The sequence below is a fragment of the Cucurbita pepo genome, chromosome LG16 (genome assembly GCF_002806865.2).
Source record: "Cucurbita pepo subsp. pepo cultivar mu-cu-16 chromosome LG16, ASM280686v2, whole genome shotgun sequence".
NCBI classification, from domain to species: domain Eukaryota; kingdom Viridiplantae; phylum Streptophyta; class Magnoliopsida; order Cucurbitales; family Cucurbitaceae; genus Cucurbita; species Cucurbita pepo.
In genome coordinates, this window is record NC_036653.1 from 6038381 (window position 1) to 6060131 (window position 21751).

At 37.0% G+C, this 21751-nt stretch overlaps 4 protein-coding genes and 1 non-coding gene across 6 annotated transcripts; 3 read left to right on the top strand and 2 right to left on the bottom strand.

The window, feature by feature from the left end:
* The first annotated feature begins 543 nt into the window (after positions 1-543).
* LOC111777872 lies at positions 544-6611 on the top strand. Its single transcript, XM_023657600.1, has 18 exons — positions 544-1900; positions 1983-2069; positions 2142-2346; positions 2445-2553; positions 2774-2866; positions 3001-3082; positions 3254-3313; positions 3391-3443; positions 3875-4041; positions 4313-4523; positions 4651-4708; positions 4809-4865; positions 4966-5214; positions 5360-5424; positions 5549-5605; positions 5681-5774; positions 5847-5987; positions 6067-6611. Exons 1-18 carry the CDS (start codon positions 923-925, stop codon positions 6196-6198), a joined length of 2898 nt encoding a protein of 965 aa, XP_023513368.1. The 5' UTR covers positions 544-922; the 3' UTR covers positions 6199-6611.
* A 744-nt stretch (positions 6612-7355) lies between these two features.
* Positions 7356-8785, top strand: LOC111777878 (cyclin-dependent kinases regulatory subunit 1-like). Its single transcript, XM_023657607.1, has 3 exons — positions 7356-7554; positions 7680-7740; positions 8326-8785. Exons 1-3 carry the CDS (start codon positions 7502-7504, stop codon positions 8479-8481), a joined length of 270 nt encoding a protein of 89 aa, XP_023513375.1. The 5' UTR covers positions 7356-7501; the 3' UTR covers positions 8482-8785.
* A 1283-nt stretch (positions 8786-10068) lies between these two features.
* On the top strand, positions 10069-13283 carry LOC111777879. 2 transcript variants are annotated; one of them, XM_023657610.1, is made up of 5 exons: positions 10069-10153; positions 10947-11092; positions 12434-12532; positions 12626-12780; positions 13022-13283. In XM_023657610.1, the coding sequence occupies exons 3-4, from the start codon at positions 12453-12455 to the stop codon at positions 12750-12752; spliced, it is 207 nt and encodes a 68-aa protein (XP_023513378.1). In that variant the 5' UTR covers positions 10069-10153; positions 10947-11092; positions 12434-12452; the 3' UTR covers positions 12753-12780; positions 13022-13283. The 2 variants fall into 2 exon arrangements, with proteins under 2 accessions (XP_023513378.1, XP_023513377.1); XM_023657609.1 differs by having other exon boundaries at positions 13030-13283.
* Positions 13284-13695: 412 nt separating this feature from the next.
* TRNAV-UAC lies at positions 13696-13768 on the bottom strand. Its single transcript has one exon. It is a non-coding gene; the product is annotated as a tRNA-Val (tRNA).
* Positions 13769-16648: 2880 nt separating this feature from the next.
* LOC111777877 (zinc finger protein ZAT5-like) lies at positions 16649-17623 on the bottom strand. The gene has a single exon (XM_023657606.1). The coding sequence runs from the start codon at positions 17542-17544 to the stop codon at positions 16750-16752; it is 795 nt and encodes a 264-aa protein (XP_023513374.1). The 5' UTR covers positions 17545-17623; the 3' UTR covers positions 16649-16749.
* Positions 17624-21751: the final 4128 nt, after the last annotated feature.

A 21751-nucleotide genomic window follows, 5' to 3' on the forward strand; every position in this document is an offset into this window, starting at 1 on the left:
GTACGTTGAATTAAAAAAAATATATTATTATATTAATAAATCAATTGAATCAAATAATTAAGTTAGTCAAGATTCAAATAGGAGAGAAAAATATTGGAAACCGGATCGGTTTTATTGTGTTTAGGAACCGAATTGAACCGCTACGGTTCACGTTTATTAGGGATGATATGGGCCTACTGTGAAGCCGGCCCAGTTCTGGTAAATTTCCCGCGAATTCCACGGCGTATAAATGGCGAGCTGTGATTGGCTGGCACGCGATTGTGTGTGTGTGTGTAAAGATCGTCTGAGGTCCAAGCCGCGAAAATTCTCGTTTTTCAAAAAACTTATTTTCGAACCAAAATAAAATAAATAAATAAAAAAATAAAAACGAAATATATGTTTACGACGTGGAGCAGCGTGGTCGAAGCGATTGCGTTTCTGTTTATTTTCACGTACCAAATTACCCTCCAACAACATTTACAATACTACGTCGTATTACCCCTCTTCACATTTGCCCTAATCTTTTCCGGAATCGTCTTCGAAGGGGTATTTTCGGTATTATGAAAAGTTGGTTCCGTCTTCGCCCTTTTCGTTTTGCGTTCTTCCAAGAAACCGGCTCCCCTGTCCTCCATTCTTTTCTTCTTCTTCTTCTTCCCCAACCTAAAAACTCAATTCCCGACGTTCGACAAACCCTAATTTTCTTTTTTTTCCATTGCGTGTGAGTGTTTTCCCTTCTTCTTATATCTATACGTTTTGTTATTAAAGGAACGAAATCATAATCGGTTTTCATTTGGGGTTATTCAATTCAAAACGCATCGAAATCTAATCATTTACAGGCACATATTACGCCACTGTTAATATCTTGTTCTTATTTTACTTTGATAATTTCTTTTCGAATTCAAAAAGCGGGATAATTCGAGGGGTTAATTGATCTATATGGTATATGGCGAACGGTACGGCTCCGGATGAGTTCGTGGTGTTGTCACGAGTCCGGACTGGTCTTAAGCGTGAGTTTGCCTTTGCTTTGAAAGTTCAATCGGAGATTTGTGGGTCATTAGGTCGGACTCGTTCCAGGAGGTTGCCAAATGCGATTCTGGAGACTCCTACCCCCAAAAGGTTAAAGGGCTCAGTGACGATGGAAACAAGTGGGGGCGAGGGGGAGGATGAGACTGCCCAGTTAAGGAGTTCTGAGGTGGGGAAGGTCGAGGAAGTGAAGAGTATGGAGGACATGGCGGATTCAATGAGTGAAGAGGCCAAGAGTGATATAGTAGACCTTGTAAGCGATGAAGAACCGAAGAGTCAGGTGGATGAATCTACGGGTGATACTGGAACTATGGATGAGACATCGAATAGTATTCGTATAGAAGAATCAAAGGAGGAACTGTTGGATAGTGAGGATCCAATCAGCCATGGGACAGTGAATTTGGCAAGGGACAGGGAATTGGTTGATGAAAAAATGGAGCCATCATGCGAGGAGGAGTCTAAGGATATATCTTGGAATGAATCTGAAGGGGCTGTAACATGTGGGGATTTAGGGAAGGAGGGTAAAAGTGTTCTCTCAGAGGAAGCAGTGAGTTGGTCGGAATCGATCATTGTTGTTAATGATCAGTTGGGAAATAAGATGGTTCAGCAGCCTCGCAAGAGGTTTACCCGTTTGACCTTAAATCAGAACTCGGAGTCCACGACAACGTCTGTAGATGATCTTGCAAAATCTAATACGGGTATGACAATGCAAGTTATCACAAATGACGCTGAAAACAAACCAGAGGATGCCCCTAGCCCCTCAGCTACACCTCCGATGAAGATTGGAATGACAAAGCCGAAGAAAGTGTCGACGAAGAGATTTCCCGCCAAGTTAAAGGACCTTCTGGAAACGGGTATTTTGGAGGGACTTCGAGTGAGATACATTAGAGGTTCTAAGGTATTGGTTGAAGTTGCAGTTGCTTTCATTTTTGTACATCTATATGGTTTTTGTCTTATCTTCGAATTCTGACTAATTGTAGATTAAAGCACAAGGAGACGCTGGGCTAGGAGGAGTAATCAGTGGCTCTGGGATAATTTGTTTCTGTAACAACTGCCAAGGAAATGAAGTGAGTTTTGTTTATGGTCAGATTCATGAAATTACTCGAGGAATTTTGTTAATCCATATCTGAATAATGCAGGTTGTTTCTCCTACTTTATTTGAACTACATGCCGGTAGCTCGAATAAACGTCCACCAGAGTACATTTACTTGGAGAATGGGAATACCCTCCGGGACATCATGAACGCCTGCCAAAATTTTTATTTCGACCAGACAGAAGAATTCATCAGAAGTGCAATTGGTTGTTCCTTGGTAAAAAGATCTGCTATCTGCCTGAGTTGCAAAGGTTGCTTTTATGTCTGGTCGCTCTGTCATACCGTTCCACTACTTGGTTGCTAGACCCAACAATCTAATGATTATATCTTTTAATTCATTGTATCATAGGTCGAATTCCTGAATCAGACCCCGGGAAGGCGATGTTACTTTGCTGTTCATGTATGGATTTGAAGAAGCCTCATGACAGCCCCATTCCCATAATCTTCAGTAATGAAAGGTGTTCTTACTTATCACGATGCTTTCTCCATTTAGTAGCTTATGACAACAATATAGATAAGGCCCCAAAGGTTACAACCTTTTTGGTGTTTGTAATGCAAGAAAATTTCTATCAATGAAAATTTGGAACTTGACATATATATACTGATGGGAAGAATGCTCTCACGCATTCTGAAGATATGTTTCATGCTCTCATGTATTCTTATATCTGTTTATTGCAGAACTCCAAAACCAAATTTACTTCCCAAGTTATCTGATTCTGCATCAAAGAGTGGTTCCACTCGTGGTAAAAGTCATGGAAGATTAACTAGAAAGTTAGTGATCCGTTCCTTTCATAAATTTCTTGTGTCACTTTGCCTGTGTGGATATGTTCTGACATCTACTCTTTCTTTATTTTCCTTCTTGTTATAGTTTATTTCATGGACATTATCTGACATCCTTCTAACAGGGATCTAAGGCTGCATAAGTTAGTGTTTGAGGAGGATATATTACCCGATGGGACTGAAGTTGCATACTATGCTCGTGGGCAGGTTTTTTTTTTTTTTTTTTTTTTTTTTTTTTTTTTTTTTTTTTTTTTTTTNTTTTTTTTTCATTATTTATTTATTTATTATTAACCATAGACAAATAATCAATTAGTTCTTACTAATTTTCATGTTATGTATAGTTAATATATTTATTTATTCATCTTTTTCTTATTGTAGAAATTGTTGGTTGGGTATAAAAAGGGATTTGGTATTTTTTGTAGCTGCTGCAACTCTGAGGTAGTATTCTTCTGCTGAAACATTTTTGATGTTCAAGATTTGCTGGAGTTTTGATCTGACTTTTGCTTAATGATTAGGTTAGTCCCTCGCAATTTGAAGCTCATGCTGGTTGGGCATCAAGGCGCAAGCCGTGAGTATTTTCTTAGTTCATTTTGATATAGTCTATCCTTGACATGATTTTCTTAAAGAAATGAAACTCAAGATCAAGTTTTCCTATGTGATCACATTCTCTTTTCTTGTTTCTGGATTCTCATTTTTTTTTTCTTGTTTTTTCTTAATAGAAAATCAAGAGAAAATGTGTTGGAATGAGAATAAGAAAGTAGAATTTTTGTTTATAAGAGTTGTATATAATATCTGGAACGTTTCTTAGAAATGAGAAATGAGAATGTAGAAATAGTTACCAAATGTCTACGTTTCTAAAAAACTAAGAAAGAAAAAGGCAATGAGAGATAAGATTGTAAATGAAAACTAGACAAGATTGTTGTGGAGTTATGAAAGAAATGAAACTTTGTTGATATAATTAGTTTTATTTTGACTTGGCTAGTGTACCTTCCCTTGCAGTTATTTGCACATTTACACATCAAATGGGGTGTCTCTGCATGAGTTGTCCATATCTCTATCAAAAGGACGAAAGTTCTCCTCCAACGATAACGATGACTTGTGTAGCATTTGTGCAGACGGAGGGGATCTGTTGTGTTGTGATGGCTGCCCCAGGGCTTTTCACAGAGGTGATTAAGCTTCCTGTTGAAAATGTCCTATGTTTGTGCTAGTTTGTCCACCAAATTTTGGAAGTTCTCCCTCTCTCTCTGTAGTCCTACGTTGGTAAATTTGTTGATTAGTAACTCATTAATGCATAAATATGAGTATCATGATCAAAAAACTAAAATGGACACTGCGCTGCATTTATACATCACTACACTTGGTACTGCAGAATACATTTATTCCCCATCATCTAGTAATTATATGCACAAGTTGACATTTTTTGCTTGGTCAATTCAGATTGTGTTCCTTTACCATGTATCCCTACTGGTACCTGGTACTGCAAATATTGCCAGAATTTGTTCCAAAAGGAAAAATTTGTGGAGCACAATGCAAATGCTGTTGCTGCTGGAAGGGTTGCTGGTGTTGATCCTATTGAACAGATAACAACGAGATGCATTCGAATTGTCAAAACTATGGAAGTGGAAGTTGGTGGATGTGCACTATGCAGGTTTTTGTTTCTTCCTTGAAAGCAGCTTCATTTTTCAAATTTTGCCACCTCAATATTTGTTGCATGTTTGGTTTTGCTTCTCGAATGTTTCTCCGAGTGTTCTAAATGGTTGTCTCAACTGTTGTAGATGCCACGACTTTAGCAAGTCCGGGTTTGGTCCTCGAACTGTTATTCTTTGTGATCAGGTATTATTCTTTGAAAGTTTATTTGTCTAGCAAGGTGTTAAAATCTTCCTTTTATCACTATTCTCGAATGTTAAGTACCAAATGCCAATATTTTCTCCAGTGTGAAAAGGAGTTTCATGTTGGCTGCTTAAAGGAACACAACATGGAAAATCTCAAGGTGTCCCCCTTACACCATCTTTCACTGCAGATTTCGATTTCTTTTGATTGGTAAATGTTGTGATCTGATGTTTAAAATCTTGATACGATTGTTCTTGCAGGAACTTCCCCAAGGAAAGTGGTTCTGTTGTCCTGAGTGCAACAGGATACACTCTGCACTGGAGAAGTTGGTGGCTTTAGGAGGAGAGAAGCTGCCCGAGTCTATTTTGGTCTCTGTTCAGAAAAAGATTGAAGACAAGGGTTCGGCAAGCATAAACAATCTTAAAATTCGATGGCGGGTCCTCAACTGGAAAATGTCGCCTTCCGATGAAACTAGATCACTGCTTTCGAAGGCTGTTTCTATTTTCCACGTGAGTGACTTTCATTAGACAATTGTCCTCTGGAGGGAAGCTATAGTTTACCCATGTTTCAGCTGTACCGATTAATATAGGTTGTTTCGAGGGCATTTTTTTTACTTCTTACCAACTGTTCGTTTTTTTTCTTTTGTAAATCCAGGATTGTTTTGATCCCATAGTTGACCCTGCTTCTGGGAGGGATTTCATTCCGTCAATGCTTTATGGGTAAAGAATTATACTCCTATTTTCCTTTCATTCCCTCAATGATTGGTTCTTGCATCTTGCTATGAAGTTATGAAATATAGTGGGCTGTTGAGAGTAATCTTGGGCAGTTCTATTTGCCGTGCAGGAGGAACATCAGGGGTCAAGAATTTGGTGGGATATACTGTGCAGTTCTAACTGTGAAGTAAGAGTTCATGAAGTTTGCATTATATTTGCTGGATTCTTATGTTCTTAAAGCTAATCTTGTTCGTTCATGTAGTGAATCTGTCGTGTCAGCGGGAATATTTCGTATATTTGGGATTGAAGTAGCGGAGCTTCCATTAGTAGCAACAGATACCAACTTCCAGGGGCAGGTAGCTATCATCTTTCTTCCACCATGAAAAAGGTTTTCCTCTTTCACTTAAGAAATGAACTCTATTTTTCAGGGCTACTTCCAATCCTTGTATTCATGCATCGAGAGGTTCTTGGGATTTTTGAACGTGAAGAATCTCGTTCTGCCCGCCGCAGACGAAGCAGAGTCGTTGTGGATCAACAAGTTTGGATTCAGCAAGTCGCCTCCTGAAGAGGTGCATTCATCTTTACAGTATACACATCACATGTTAGGAAAAGAAATTAGATGGATTAAAATGTTTTACATGATCACAGGTGATGGAGTACAAGAGACATTACCAGATGATGATCTTCCAAGGGACGTCGGTACTGCAGAAGGCGATACCGCAATATCGGGTAATTAATAATAGGGTTTCGCAAACACAGGGAGGCGAAGAAGAAACATAGTAAAACTTGTAGGGGATGAAATTCTTTTGGTGTGGAAAAGCTATGAAGCAATCCCACATGCCCTCCTGATGAAATTGTTTTGTTTTTGGGTTTTGGTTTTGTGGGTGTACAGAAAAATGATCATACAGCAACAACCCTTATGAATATGATGATAGGGTTATGAAAAAAGTTCCCTTTTTGGGCGGGTGTAGTGTACAGAAGAATGGAGTAAAAGAAAGATTGGTTAGTTAGTTTGGAAGGGAAGGGAAGCTTTCCAAAATTTTGTATGGGCCTTTAATTCCATAGTGTAGTTTGCTGCGATGACTTATGGAGGTGTGTGTTTTAGACACAGGCAAATTGAGCACAGCAAACCAATAATGGAGTTCAATATCAATGATGAACAAATTAGATGTAGAATCCATTCTTGTTTGGTGTTTTGTTTCTTTAGAATATCACTATGAAACTACGATGCGTGATGTATGAACTGAGTCTTCCATGTCCCGTCCCTTGTTTTATTGTGAGGGGGGAGGGTGTGATGCATGAACTGAGTCTTCCATGTCCCGTCCTTTGCTTTATTGTGAAGGGGAGGGTGTAATGCATGACCTGAGTCTTCTTCCATGTCCCGTCCTTTGCTTTATTGTGAAGGGGGAGGGTGTGGTCCTTTGCTTTATTGTGAAGGGGGAGGGATGCATGAACTGAGTCTTCCATGTCCCGTCCCTTGTTTTATTGTGAGGGGAGGGTGGCATGAAACAAGCTTATACTACTCATATAGGCACACATGAAAGACGAAAACATAGTGAAATTAAGTTCAGTTGTCTTGCTTCCGACAAAGTTTCGAATTTGCTTGTTGTTTAGTCAATTTTAAAGTTTGCGACTTCAATATGGTAATTTATCCGTTAATACGATTAAATTTGATCAATACATAGAAGCACTATTAAATATGTGTGGACAAAAAGCTGTAAATACAATTAAATTCATGAATTATCCATGACTCAATTTGACAGAAGAAACAACGGAATGGATGAGATATACGAAAATTCTTTTTTATATATATAAAAATAATAATTGTAACACCTGGTAGAATTAGCCCTCCTTAACGAGTTACACGTGGCTATAAATGATTGGGCGACTTTGCACTTCATTACTTCAAATCGTGTATATATAAATAATGCGCCATTTTCGTGGGGTTGAGGAGAGCCCTAGCTCAGTTTGAGTTTGCTGTTCAGACATCGTTTCAGTTGGGCGATCGGAACCATTGAATGAATTAGCTTCATCTTCATAGTATTGTAATTGTCTCTGGAAGGTGAAGATTAAGCACTGACGGATGGGTCAGATTCAGTACTCTGAGAAGTACTTCGACGACATTCACGAGTATAGGTATTATCGTATTCTTACTCTCTCTCAGTTTCCAACTTTTTAGTTTCTTGCTGCCTTGGATGATTGTTGGAAGTGTTTAATTCTTTGTCTTCAATGGCTAACTGGTGATTGAAAAATTGATGCAGGCATGTGGTGCTCCCACCCGACGTGGCAAAGTTGCTGCCTAAGAATCGCCTGCTCTCTGAAGTAAGCAATTTGGTCTAAGTAATTTTGAATTTATGCATTTTAAGAATCGCCTCCTATCCTCGGATTGTTTCGGAAGAAAATTAATTTCAATAGTTGGATTCTTAAAACAGATTTAGGTATCGCTACTCTCTATTTTGTATGTCGACAATGAAAAATAAATGTATTACATTGAGACTCTGTAAGAAATTGTTATTATGCTGTGGATGGTTTTTCCTCTTCTTTCTAGTCTTAGTTTTCATATGATCTTGATATTCTCTCTTTGATTTGGCTGATGGTTGTATGAAAGTTGAAACGGTGTTTATGAATGTTTCGCATTGAGAATCAGGGGTTCATGAATGTTTCGCATTAGACTAGACCCCTCCTAGCTTGCCAATTGTGCATTCCCTCTATGCAATTAATGAGCAATAGGCGTCATGGTTGGGCACAGGCACAGGCACAGGCATATCATTATACCATCAATGTCTTTTAATATTCTTGAACTTGTAATCACTAAACTAAGCAAAGTTGTGCTTCCCAAATCTGTTTTGAGTACTCATTTAATGAAAGCGTATTGTTATACTCTTAGCCCTTTAATCCTTTGTGCAGAATGAGTGGCGTGCACTTGGAGTTCAGCAGAGTCGTGGATGGGTGCACTATGCTATTCATCGTCCCGAGCCACATATCATGCTATTCAGGAGGCCCCTGAACTACCAACAGCAGCAGGAGAACCTCGCTCAACAAAACGTGCTTGCTGCTAAATGACATTATCAATAAAATGAGAGTCGATATTCAGTCATATAAATGGTTCTAAAATGAAAAACCGTCCTCAATTTCCTGGTTTCTGTGGTCAATCCTCCTGCTTAAAAAAAACTGCTGGAGTTTCTATGTTTACCTTGAACTCTGTATATACACGCTTCTGTATCTTTGCTGCACTCTGCAATTTTATGGATTTAGAACCTAAGTGAGGTATGATGAATCTTGATCCTCAACTTTCTGTGCAGAGGTGAATTATTTATACGTTTCATCTTTTGAGTAACTTCTCAATTTAATGGTTTTTAGAACGAAAGATGGGTTGTTTTATGAGGTTACATTATTTCTTCGTTTTTGCAAAATCCAGGCTTGAGAATTTGTACCACTTCAGCGAACTGCTTGCATATCAGAACTTGTGGAGGATCAGACCCCATGAGTTCTTTTGCAGCTATCATTTGGAAGGTGAAAAGGTGTAAATTTCGATTTGAATGAATCTCAACTGGCTGAATGTTGAAAAGGTTAGATCTCTCCCAATTCTTGATTTAGTATGCTTTCTCAATTTACTTGCTGCATCTTTGTTGGTTCTTTTCCTCGTCTTCATCTCAAAGAGGATATTCAATGCATTGAAAAATGTTAGAGCCATTCATTGGTCATAATGGAAATACAATTATACAATACAATACAAACCCATACTTCTAAGCCTACCATTGGGTGCATAATCGAAATACATCATACAGGGAAAAACACGGACAAGAAGACTATGGCACATAACGCTGTTTCAAATTGGAAAAGAAACTGTAAGAGAATCCTTCAGTTAGTAATGTAAACATCTTCAGAAGTCTGTAAGTCTAAGTTGCTTCTGTAATAACGCAGCCCTTCTTGCCTTAAGCTCTGCCTCTTCAATATGCAACAAAACCCATTTTTCATTCATATCCCTCAAACTCTTCTCCTCCATTCCCCTCAGCCCTTCTCTCCACACCCCATTTCCCGGAAACCGCCGAGAAAATTCACCCAAAAGAACGGGAAAGTCGTTCAGATCAACCCCCTTTGTGCTTGAGACTGACCTTTGTTTGATTCTCCGTGGAATTGCCCTTAAAATCGCCTGTGGTTTTGTTCTGGACGTGGGGGGTTTTCCCCAGATGCTTCGGCCGATCTCGAGAATTCGACGGTGGTGGGGAGTTTTGATTAAGGACTTAGTCCTTGCGAGTTTGTGGTACTGGAGTTTGAGCCTGTGGAGCTTATCGGCGATGTGGGAGTAGGTGAATTTTGGGCGGAGAGCGGTCTCGATGCGGTCCAAGGCCGGAGAGTCGAGAGTGGGCTGCGAATTGCTGGTGGGGTTTGCGGATCTGGCGATTTGGAGGTAGCAATTCAGGAGATTGAGCTCATCTTCTTCGGAGAAATGGGTTAGGGTTTCGGGAGAGGCGTTGGACGGTGGGAAACGGTGAGGCGTTGACATGGGGGGATGGCCTGTGGGAACTGGGATGAGATTGGAGTTTTTGTGGGCCTTCGTTTTGTTTGTTTGGGCAGTTCTGGTGAGAGCGTTGGAGAGGTAAAGGCTTCGGCCTCAAATTTGATCAGGGCGGGGGGGTCATTTTTAATTGGAGAAGGGAAAGAAACTTTCCCGCCCCATTCCCATCCATAAAGGGATCCGACGATGGGTAAGAGCCTGCATTATCATGTGAAGGTAAACTTTTGAACAATCATTTTTGAAATTATGATTGATGCCATTTTAATTTATTCTTAAGAAGATAAGATAATGGTTCATTTTTTGAAGCTGGAGAATTAAGTTTTTATTTCATTTTGGTTCAACTATAAAAAATACTTCATTTCAGGATTCGAACGATCGGTCTCGATTTTAGGAACCTAGGTACACTTTTATAGGGTATATTTCTTCAAAATTTTGGTTGGATTCATGAAATTTGAACATTTTCCTCAACATTTCCGGTGTTTCAAATGGCCAAACTAGAGTTTGTAAATTAGGGTTTCAATTTTAAGCACGTACTTTTGGCTCTTTTTCCTCGAAATTTGAGTTGAAATACTCGAATATTGACATTCCCCACAACAATGTGGAACAATATCGATCGAGACTCAGTTTTTTATTTCGTGCTATGATTGACTGAATTTGTGTTTCCAAATTAGGGTTTCAGTTTTAAGAACTTATATACACTTTTATATGCTATAATCTTTGAAATTTAGAAAATATTTTTAGTATCCTAACATGAATATGAATTGAGCATCCTAAAAAATATAAGTAGAGAAACGAGATACAACACACATATATAATTTTTTAAAAATTTAGGATAAATACACGTATGGGAGATCTTATAAATTAGAATTTTCAATTTTTTTTTTTTTTCTTTTCTCATTTGAGTGAGTCTAGAGTTTTAAAATAAAATAAAATTATTATGAAATAAGTCTTAAATTATTAACTATTTTTCGTAGTGAAAAAAAATGACATTTTTATTTTGAGAATGAAGTAATTTGGGGATTTCATTTCCACGCCCTGAGATGGTTCAAGGCTGAACCCGCAGATCAACAAATTCCTCATCAGGTCCCTCGCTTGCCTCTTTGAAGAAGCTCCTCTTCAGCTCAATCGTCATCACTCTCAATTCCAAATCCATCGGTACGCTCAGCTTCTTCTCTTTTTCAGCTAGGGTTTTGTTCTTACTGTACTTTTTTGCTCAAGAATCTTGCCGACGCCGATGGAGAGTCATTTCCTTCTTTTCGTAATCCAAATCCGTTTTAGAATGCGTTTCTGCAGATTTGTTCAACTATCTTATATTTCTCATGTTTCGCGCTTCCTAAGATGGTGTTTTTCTTTCAATTAGTTTCTATGAACATTTTTTTTTACTGATTCTAATGGTTTTTTGGTCCCATGCGTAGACTTTGCACCTTCTAAGTTTATGAATTTCATTGTCAATTGTGGACGGAGTGGGAAAATATTAGTAATTTGCGTTTGCATTTCGTGCTAATTAAGGGAATAAAGTGCTGCGTGGTTCTCAAACATTTGTTCTTTTGTGTCTGTATCTGTGTATGTGTACATGGAGATGGAGGCTGAAGTTTCTCAGTTTAAGAGATTAGCTGCAAAAGTGTTATGATTTGCTCGTACTTGTGGACTTTTGTCACTTTCGTAATTACAGAAGTTTTCATTTCACATTTCGTGTTATGTAGATAACTACGGAATCTGGTCATTGTGATATTGTCCTTGTTTTGTTGTTCAATATAGCTGTTTTCGTAAGGTTCTCAAAGTCAGTCAGAGTATCTGATATATTTGTTTCCATCATGTTAGATGAACACAACTCTCCATGATGGTATGATATTGTCCACTTTGAGCATAAGCTCTCATGGCTTCCCCAAAAGGCCTCATAGCAATGGAGAGAGTATTATTTGATTATAAACCCATGATCATTCCTTAAATTAGCCGATGTGGGACCTTCATCATCCAACACATCAAACATATTGTTGGCGAAAAATTTGGAAGATGTTCTTATCAATTGAGCATTGTTCACTGTATAGAGTTGGTATAGCATATCTACCATGTTGTTGAGCCTTGATTTGATTTGATTTCTGTTGAGCATTTCCTTCCATTCGTCAATTCAAGGTGGTTGGTGCTTTCTTGTAAGACAACTTTGTAGCTTAAGTTTACAGAATATCAATTGCTGTCGGCCTCTAAAATGTTCCTCTTCTTTTCCTTGCTGTCTTGGTTCTTGTGTTTTGTTCTCTCCTTTTCCTTTTGGCTGATGATGTGCACGTAAAGCCTTCTTGTTGCACTTTTTAGAACCAAAAGATCCGTCATTTACTAAAACTAAAAAAAGGAAGCAATCTGTCATATGTGCCAACTAGTTTCTGCCCTGCTCACTTCCAAACGGCAGACACATATTCCTATTAGAATTACTTGAAATTTTACCATATTGGATTTCTTTTTGGTATAATTTTCACTGATTTTATAGATGTTTGTATTCAGATCAGCTGTAGAAAACCCGATGACACGACGGAATATTATCGTTGCCACTGGGTTGATAGCCTTTGCATCTGCTGGATTAGCCTTTCCCTTTTACATGGCGTAAGTACATGAACTCATGGCTGGTACTGACAATTTTATGCATTTGAACGAATGAATTTGCACGAGTTAATGTGAATAGGATTGATCATCCAGGTCTTCCAAAAAACCAGTTATAGATCCGGCAAGGCCACTTCCACCGCAGGCCACTTTTCGAGGTCCTTATATAAACACTGGTTCCCGGGATGTCGGACCTGACCATCAAACTTACACCAAGAAGTGATTTATCTTGAATGTTCCTGATGTGCCCTGTAAGTTGAATGTGTTAGTTCATTTTAAAGTAGAAGAAGACCACGTTAATTCTTTTTTCCCTCTTATGGAGAAACCAGCAGTTCACTTGACATAGGAATGAAGGATTAAAATATTGAGGTCCATATAGATAACAGAATTTCAATTTTACGAATTTGTCGGTATAAATATCATATCGACGAATATTTCTGTACATTATATTATAAATTTTGTTATTTTTTACTTATAAACTAAGAGATTCAGCTTTACAGGTCCAATCACGGCTTTCTGACGGATGCCTACTATATTGTGATGTTATGTGGTGGCACTCATGGTTGGGAATGCATAATGTGAGGTCGTGGGCGCCCATATACTACTTCAAACGGTCTTTCTTTCGTTGCCGAATGATAAACATTACATAAATGAGAAAAGGATAGGGAGAGATTTGAATACATGTTTGAGTCTTATAGTTACAACTTTGACAATAATTTTATAACAAACATTACACAAGGTAATGCTTCGGAAATCGGTCTCCATTTCGATACAAGTACGATGGTGCACAATACGCCCCTGTGACAATATCCATGTTTTGTTGAAGGTTGGTTTGTATGGGAAAAGTCAATCCGAAAACCCGAAAGCATGGGTTTATATTTGTTTAAATCATTTTTATGGTAACATATATTAACACAATAAATTATTTATTTGCTTAATTACTTCATATCAACTTCGAATGTGTACATAAAACACACTATTCTTTTAAAATGTTTATTAAGTGAATAATAAATTAACTTTTCAAGATTCAAATATCCACACCCTATTGGAAATCATGTTAAGATGCTATTTTAAGCTTCTTCACTCCTGGAAAGTAAATGAAGGAAAAATGTCGGTTACTATTTTTAGGAAAAAAAAGTTGGTTCAATCAAAAAGGCTAATAAATCTGTTGCTGCCCAGGATCGAACTGGGGACCTTTAGTGTGTAAGACTAACGTGATAACCACTACACCACAGCAACTTTGATGTTGTGAGTAATGTATTTATTTAACTACTTAAAAATGTTTCACCTAAATTATACAACTCAATTCATACTTTTATCTTTAAACTAAGTTTAAATGATATGTTGGTACTTGTAGTATTTATATTTTATATTCTAAACTTTTTTCATCGTTGATATGAACCAAGAAACATCAATCATACAATATACTTTAATGAAGATGTGAAGAGAATATTGTTGAACTTATCAAAAGATATTTCAATTCATGCCACATTGAAGAAGAATAAAGTTTCATATTATAAATTTTGGGCGGATTACAATTTAGAGTAATTTAGAGTTATTGTATTTCATTAATGTATTTTAAGACTTTTTAGTTACTTTAGGTTACAATTACATAATAGGTAATTATGGTCATTAAATATGAATGTTACAACTCTTGGAATGCCTTTAATCGTTTCATTTTGAGACTATATAAAGCCAAGTATGTTGTATTTGTAAGTAGACTTGGAAAATACAGTAAAAGGAACATTTATGCTTTCTTTAGCCAATGGCTAAGTTTATTTGTAATTCTATGTAGTTTAGGTTGCATGTAAAATCATTCAAGCTCGACATGATCAATCTTGTTTGTGGAGTGATTTGAATCTCAAACAAGTGTTCTTGCGTTGAGATATTTGATCAACAAGAATCATTCAAGCTAGACATGATCAATCTTCCTTGTAAAGTAATTCAAATCTTACTCCCCTAGTAGTGATTTCCACGTATCAATAGTAGTCCAACTTTTAAAAAATCACTATTTTAATAAATAAATAAATAATTGTAATAATATAAATTTATAGCTACATTTCAAGTAATTTAGTGAAGTATCATGTTAAAATTTTGAGATATATATATATATATATATAGAGAGAGAGAGAGAGAGAGAGAGAGAGAGACCAAAAAACTAAAATTAAAAAATAGAATTAACAAATATGCACTTTTGGAAATTAGCAAAATAAATAAATAATTATTTATAATAATAAAAGAAAACGGGTAGGGCTTATTTGTCGGTCGGATTCTACCCATTTGCTTTTACCCACTTATCTGTCCTGTCTCTTTATTTTACACCCCAATCCCCATTATACCCTTCCCATTTCCCACCTCTAAAGCGTCCACGTGTCATCTTCTCATTTGATGTTGCCACTTAGTTATGCCTACTTTAAAATAACCTAATGTTTTTCACCTACATAAATTATGTCAAATCATATGATGTCTTAAATAGTGGCTTTACTTTATGTGCTGTAAAATCTATATTACACTATGCTTTGATGCAACATGTGACAATAATCATCAACCCAAGCCATTCATTCATATTTAATAAATCCTAAACTTTAACCTTTTTCTCCAATCATACCACGTTCGTTCCCGAATAATTGAGTATTGACTTATAGTGATATGAATAAAGCGTTGTTAAATGCAATAGAACGGTACGTGTGTGAAGGTATATATTAAAACTATCATAATGAATCTCATCTTCCGTTTTTTTAGGTATCTCAGCAGTTTGTTCTTTCATGAGATGAATAAAAAGATATAGTAAATAACACCCTGTAACATCAAAGCCCACGAATAGCAGATATTGTCTTTTTTTAGCTTTCTATCGAAGTTTTAAAAACAGAGTTTACAAGGGAAATGTTTTCGCACCCTTGTAAAAAATGTTTCTTTCCCAGTGTTTCACACCCTTGTAAAAAATGTTTCATTCCGAGTGTTTCACACCCTTGTAAAGAATGTTTCATTCCCTTCTCCAACTGACGTAAGATCTCACAATCCACTCCCTTTAGGGAGTAGTGTCCTCGCTGGCACTCGTTTCCCTCTCTAATCGATATGGGATCTTACAATCCATGTAACGCCCTAGATCCACCACTAGCAGATGTTGTTGTCTTCTTTGGTCTTTCCCTTTTAGGCTTGCCCTCAATGCTTTAAAACACGTCTGCTAGGGGAAAGTTTCCCCATCTTTGTAAATGGTGGTTTGTTCTCCTCCCCAACCAATGTGGGACATCACAATCCACCCTCTTTCAAGGCCCAGCGTCCTTGCTGGTACTTGTGCTCCTCTCTCCAATCGATGTGGGGTCTCACGTACGTGTCTATTATATATATAAAAGTTTAGGAACAATAGTGCCCCAATGTTGATGAAGAAGTAGACACGTGGCGACACACAATCCAACCAGAAGGGAAAAAGAGGAAAAAGGAAAAATAGAAGGTGGGCCCAAAAGGAATGGACCTGAGAGAAGGCCCACTTATCCAAGGCAAGCCCAAATGCTGGTGGTAACAGTTGGAGAGTATCTTTATAGGGAATAACGAAGGGAGTGGGCCCCACAAAAGAAACAGAAAGGGAGAGCAGTGGGACCCACCCCATCCCAATGTTAGTTAAAAAGTAGCTTCTAAAATAAGGGATAATACAGTTGGTCACTTACACTTAGGTGAACTGTTAGGCTAAGAACTAATGCTGAGCTGTACTATTCTCTTTTTTTTTTTTTTTTTTCCTTTTAAAAAATTCCCAACCTAGAGAGAGAAAGTGACAGGTGGATCCACTTGGCATAGCTTAGTTACCAACTCAGCCTGCCATCCATGTATTTCTTCTCATTTAATACGACACACAAAAAAATATTAAAATAAAATTTTATAAAAAAAAAAGAAGAGAGAGAAAACCTATCCAATGGAGGCTTTACACGTGGCGGTGGAGCTGCCAAACCCTACCCATCACACTTCTAATTTCTTGCTTTTTTTTTTCTATTTTTTTTTTATTAATGGGTTTTTCTAATTTACTTTAATTTTCCATAAAAATTCAATCTTTTTTAATAAATTGAAGAGAAAAGGGTAACCCAAAAATCACCCACTTTCCATGAATGACGAAATGGTAACCAAATATGAACACCAAAAAACCAACAATTTCATTATAGCTTCAAAGAATATTTAATCACTATTAAGTAATTAAAACAAAGCATTAATAATCCAATGTTGTAATTTCTTCAATAATGGCAATCCACCAAAGTTGGTGCTGCGAATACAATTGTTTGTGGGGTTGCCGTAAATTGAAACTTTGTCTCCCGGAGATCCTCCTCCGGCGCCGGTAAATTCAGATCCAATTCTAGAATGTTCCTTCGCTTAATCTCCCCTGAAGAATTATGGTGGTTTTGTTGTTGTGCCGTCGTCACCGCCGCCGTGGCTCTGTGCCTTCTCATGTGCCCTCCCAACGCTTGCCCTGAATTAAATTCCAATCCACAAATAGAACACTCATGAACTTTTCCTCCCTTTTGGATTTGAAAGTTCGTTACGACGGAGGCGGCGGCGGCAACGGGAACCATCTTGTTGAATTCTGCCTCTTCTCGTTCCTCCACCGCCATGGCGGTGGCAGTGGCAACGATCGGCGGCGGCGGCGGCGGCTTAGGCTTCTTATGGCTAGCACGGTGGCCGCCGAGGGCTTGAAAAGAATTGAAACGCCGATTACATGTCTTGCACTCATAAACATAAAACTCTGTTTTTGTACGGTCGTGAAGCGCTTGCCTCTGCCGGCGATGGCCGTCTCCTTGAGCCAAAAGAATCAAACAATTCGCCATATCCTCTTCCTCCTCAGTACTAATTTCACCGGAGACAGAGGAAGAAGCGGCGGGAAATTCCTCTCCGCCGCCTCCACCGCCGCAAGAGGAGGAGGAAGTCACCTCAAAACCACCACAAACAAGACGCATACGCTTGTTCCGACGACCTTTAACAGCAACCACATGAATCTGATCATTAGATCCCATAAACTCATCTGGGGTTTCCATGAAATCAATCAAAATCAAAACTTTCGCAAGTTTTGAGTGAAAAAAGTAAGAGAGAGAGAGAGAAGTGAGGAGTGAGAGAGTAAGAAATGAAGTAATATATATATATATATATATTAGTAACGAAGGGTTGAAAGCCGCCCACTCGTGAGACAAGAGAAGTGTAAGAGTGGCATTTTTATTATTTTTTTTCATTTTATTTTTATTTTGTAATTAATTAAATAATTAATTAAAATTATTATTATTTCTTGCTTGAAGTGGCAACCTTAATTTAGGAAGAAACAAGAAAAGCTAGTTGGCTTGCTTCCAAGGGGTCTGTGTCCTTAATTTCTGCTTTCTCACGCCCTTTCTATGCGCCACCTCATCATTTCTTTTAATTTTTATTTTTATTTTTAATTTTTAATTTTTAATAAAAAGAAAACGACAATATTTAAATCATGCCTATTTCACTCTACTCTTTTAAAGAAAAAAAAACCCACCATTTAAAGTCTCATTAATAATTTTCAATATATATATATACAAATATTATTTATTTTTTTTTAATTACTAATATCTTAATAAAATACATAATTGCAATCAAACCAATAATTTTTTTGCTGACAAATTAAAATTAATTGATTAATTAATTAAATGAAACAATATTTAATATCATAACCCTTTAATTAGATGGAAAAATAATAGAGAAGGTGGGTTTATTGTTTGTTGTAGTGAATTTAATAATAAAGAATGACTTATAACCGGTTGGGTTATTAATTTTTTTGAAAAAGACATCTTTTTAGAGACAACCATAGTGGCTCGACTAGCTACAGTAAAATATGTTCTTACCTGCTGAGTAAGCCAGTCGATTGAGCTAGTGAAGAGAATGCTATGAGTTCACCGGAGTCACTATCCAGTCCTGAGCAATAAAGGGTTGGAAGTGAAGGTTATTCCAATCCCGAATTTTGTGTTGAGAAGTATGCTCTTCCGTCCACTAGACCGTTCAACAAAACCCACATAAGCCATGTCTTATTCTTCGCATTCGTACCTTTGTATTCGATATATGTCATGTTATGACAAAAAATTATATGATTATAAGAAATTTAACCAAAGTTTATATTAAAACTTTATGTTTAAATAAAATAAATAACCATTATTAGAGGACCGCAACTTCAGATGGGGAATAAGTCATTTTCTTTCGAAAGGAAAAATAATTAATTATATATATATATTATATTTCAGTTATTGTTGGAGGGAAATGTCAAGTTGTTCATTGATCGGTTACAACTGTTCTCACGTCAATGTTTAGGGAGGCCATACTTTTGTCACTAAACCCATCCTTGCAACTACTCACCCACTTCTCTCTCTCTCTTAATCAATAACTTTTAAATATCCATTAAATTATGTTCGAACTGACGTTATTAGATTAATTTTTTTTTTTTTACTTTCGGTAGAGAATGACTAATAAAAAAAATTTACTGTCTTATTTAAGTTCAACTACGTGTAAAGATGGAAGATTAAAATTTTAGTATCCCGTAAAAAAAATATGTGTTTTAATTAATTGAATTATGATTAGGTATATAGTTAATTGTATTAAGTAAAGGTAAGTATAAAGTTCACTCTTTTACTCAATTTAAATAAATGCTACCCAAGGCCAAACTTTCTAATTCGGGGAGTTTTACAAATTTAGGTTTTTTAAATTTATGAACGAAATGTCATTTTAAATTATATATAATGGTAATAAAAATGAATGGAAACGATACTACTATGTGTATAATATACCTTGGGTTTTATTAAATTGATGACTATACCTTAGTGATAATTGACATGTACTCATTTTCTTGAGACGCGAGATTCAAATCTTCGTACCCATTTAGCTACATCTAAAAAAGTGCGTGATTACATCAATTTAATCCTGAAATATGAAACAAAGATGTAAACAGCTCAAACCCACCTCTAGCAGATACTGTCCACTTTGACTCGTTACGTATGGTCATCAATCTCACGATTTTAAAACGCGTCTACTAGGGAGAGGTTTTCACACCCTTATAAGAAATGTTGTGTTTCCTCTCCAATCAACATGGGATCTCACAAAAGAGGCCCAACGTCCTCGATGACATACCACCTGATGTCTAACTCTGATATCATTTATAATAGTCCAAACCCACCACTATTAAAATTTCTCCGCTTTGACCCATTACGTATCGTTGTCAATCTCACGATTTTAAAACGTGTCTATTAGAAAGAGGTTTCGTTCTACTCTCTAATATAGAAGAGCTTAAAACTCTGTATTAGAGAGGGAAATGAAAAGGTGGAAGGTGGGTGTGTAAGTTCTACCTTATTTTTGAAGCATACCCAATTTTGTAGCAAAGTCATACCCAATTTTGTAATCATGAACCCACATATTCACTTAACCAATCCAATAATGTAATCTTCTCATCACTAAGTGTGAGTATATATAAATAAAAATGCATTATCTTATCTTATAAAATACCCAACGAACGAGAGCATTGTGCAACCCACTTTCTCTCCTTCTAACGAGATGTGTTAGGAATCACGACTCTCCACAATGGTATAATATTGTTCACTTTGAGCATAAGCTCTCATGGCTTTGTTTTGGGCTTCCCAAAAGGCCTCGTACCAATAGAGATAAAAACTACTCATTTTCAAAACTTCACTAAACCCAAACTAACCCTCTTTTAGGTTACGTCTCCATTTGGGATCTTGCTGGTTCAGTTCTAGAACAATCTCAATAGATACAATAGAGAGCCGGAGACGAATAGATGATTGCAGGATAAAGACTGAACTATTGACATTTGGAATGGCTAATTAGTGTCTTGTCTGCTGAACTATGCTCAAATTGGCCGTTTATGCTAATTAGTGTCTTGTAAATATTTTAATTTTTTATATTTGATCTTTGAGCTCGACTTTATATTATATACTTATTTATATAAATTATTAATGGTTTTTGTTGTTATTTTTATTATTATAAATGAAGTTTGATGATATTTCGTGCAAGAAAATGACTGAAAGCCAAACGGAAGCCTAAACTTAGGTCTTTGGTTGTCATTCAGTTCGTGAATCAAACTCCACGTCTCCTCCTGAACTGCAACTTCAACCACATGTTATCATGAACTAACCATTTCACTAAAACACTCAATTTGGTGTTCATTGAAAATGGTGATGGTTGTTTTCTACACGACACGAAATACGTACACAATCAGATGAACCAAAATATCAATCATGTAATATAAATGTCAATGACTAAGTTTATGTGTAATTCGGCGTAGTTTAGGTTGCATGTTTAGAATCATTCAAATTTGATGCGATCGATTTTGCTTGTGGAGTGATTCGAATCTCAAACAAATGTTCTTATCTTCAGATATTTGATCAATAAAGTCAAAACAAAATTATGTCGGTATGTCGACATTTGGTTCGATGGTTTGATATGTTGATGAAGGGACATGAGTGGTTGCCTCATCCTAAATTATTATGATTTTGTTTTTCTTGCAATGTAATTGGGAATTTAGGTTGTTTGGTAGCTTAGGTTATGGTTTTGTTTGGCTTTTCCAACAAGAATGACATGGCATTCAAAATTGTCTTCCACGTGTCTCATCCACAATAGTGGATTGCTACCTTCACATGTTGGAGCCAAGTACATCGAACCCACATGAAATTGAAATGCAAGTGGATCCATGAACCAAGGTGAAAGGAAGATTGTCAATATCATATCTCTCACTAGGTCTTCAAAGTCGACAAATCTTAGATCATACGGTAGGACCGACACCCTGATACTATCTGTAACAGTTCAAAGTCGTGCTAGTAGATAGAAATGTTTTGTTTCCATCTGCGATCGATGTGAGATCTCACAATTTATTCCTCCTGGAGGCCCAACTTCCTTGATGACACACTGTTTGGTGTCTGACTCGATGTGGGATCTCACAATCCACCCTCTCTTGGAAGTCCATTGTCCTCGCTATCATACCATTCGGTGTCTAACTCTGATACCATCTGTAACAGCTCAAACCCACCGCTATATTGTCCCCTTTAGCTCGTTACGTATCGACGTTAGCCTCATGGTTTTTGAACGCGTCTACTAGGGAGAGGTTTCCACACCCTTATAAGAAATGTTTCGTTTCTCTCTCCAACCGATGTAACGATTTTTAGATAGGTTTCCACACCTTTATAAATAATGTTTCGTTTCTCTCTCCAACAGATGTAACGATTTTGTGAG

What these genes read in the sequence shown, in the direction of transcription:
- LOC111777872 (XM_023657600.1), top strand. Translation starts at nt 923, where the DNA reads ATGGCGAACGGTACGGCTCCGGATGAGTTCGTGGTGTTGTCACGAGTC. An exon ending in CATACTATGCTCGTGGGCAG is followed by an intron (nt 3,083 to 3,253) that starts GTTTTTTTTTTT and finishes TTCTTATTGTAG; the next exon opens with AAATTGTTGGTTGGGTATAA. An exon ending in GGTGGATGTGCACTATGCAG is followed by an intron (nt 4,524 to 4,650) that starts GTTTTTGTTTCT and finishes CAACTGTTGTAG; the next exon opens with ATGCCACGACTTTAGCAAGT.
- LOC111777878 (XM_023657607.1), top strand. Translation starts at nt 7,502, where the DNA reads ATGGGTCAGATTCAGTACTCTGAGAAGTACTTCGACGACATTCACGAG. An exon ending in GACGACATTCACGAGTATAG is followed by an intron (nt 7,555 to 7,679) that starts GTATTATCGTAT and finishes AAATTGATGCAG; the next exon opens with GCATGTGGTGCTCCCACCCG. An exon ending in AGAATCGCCTGCTCTCTGAA is followed by an intron (nt 7,741 to 8,325) that starts GTAAGCAATTTG and finishes TCCTTTGTGCAG; the next exon opens with AATGAGTGGCGTGCACTTGG.
- LOC111777879 (XM_023657610.1), top strand. Translation starts at nt 12,453, where the DNA reads ATGACACGACGGAATATTATCGTTGCCACTGGGTTGATAGCCTTTGCA. An exon ending in GCCTTTCCCTTTTACATGGC is followed by an intron (nt 12,533 to 12,625) that starts GTAAGTACATGA and finishes TTGATCATCCAG; the next exon opens with GTCTTCCAAAAAACCAGTTA.
- LOC111777877 (XM_023657606.1), bottom strand. Translation starts at nt 17,544, where the DNA reads ATGGAAACCCCAGATGAGTTTATGGGATCTAATGATCAGATTCATGTG.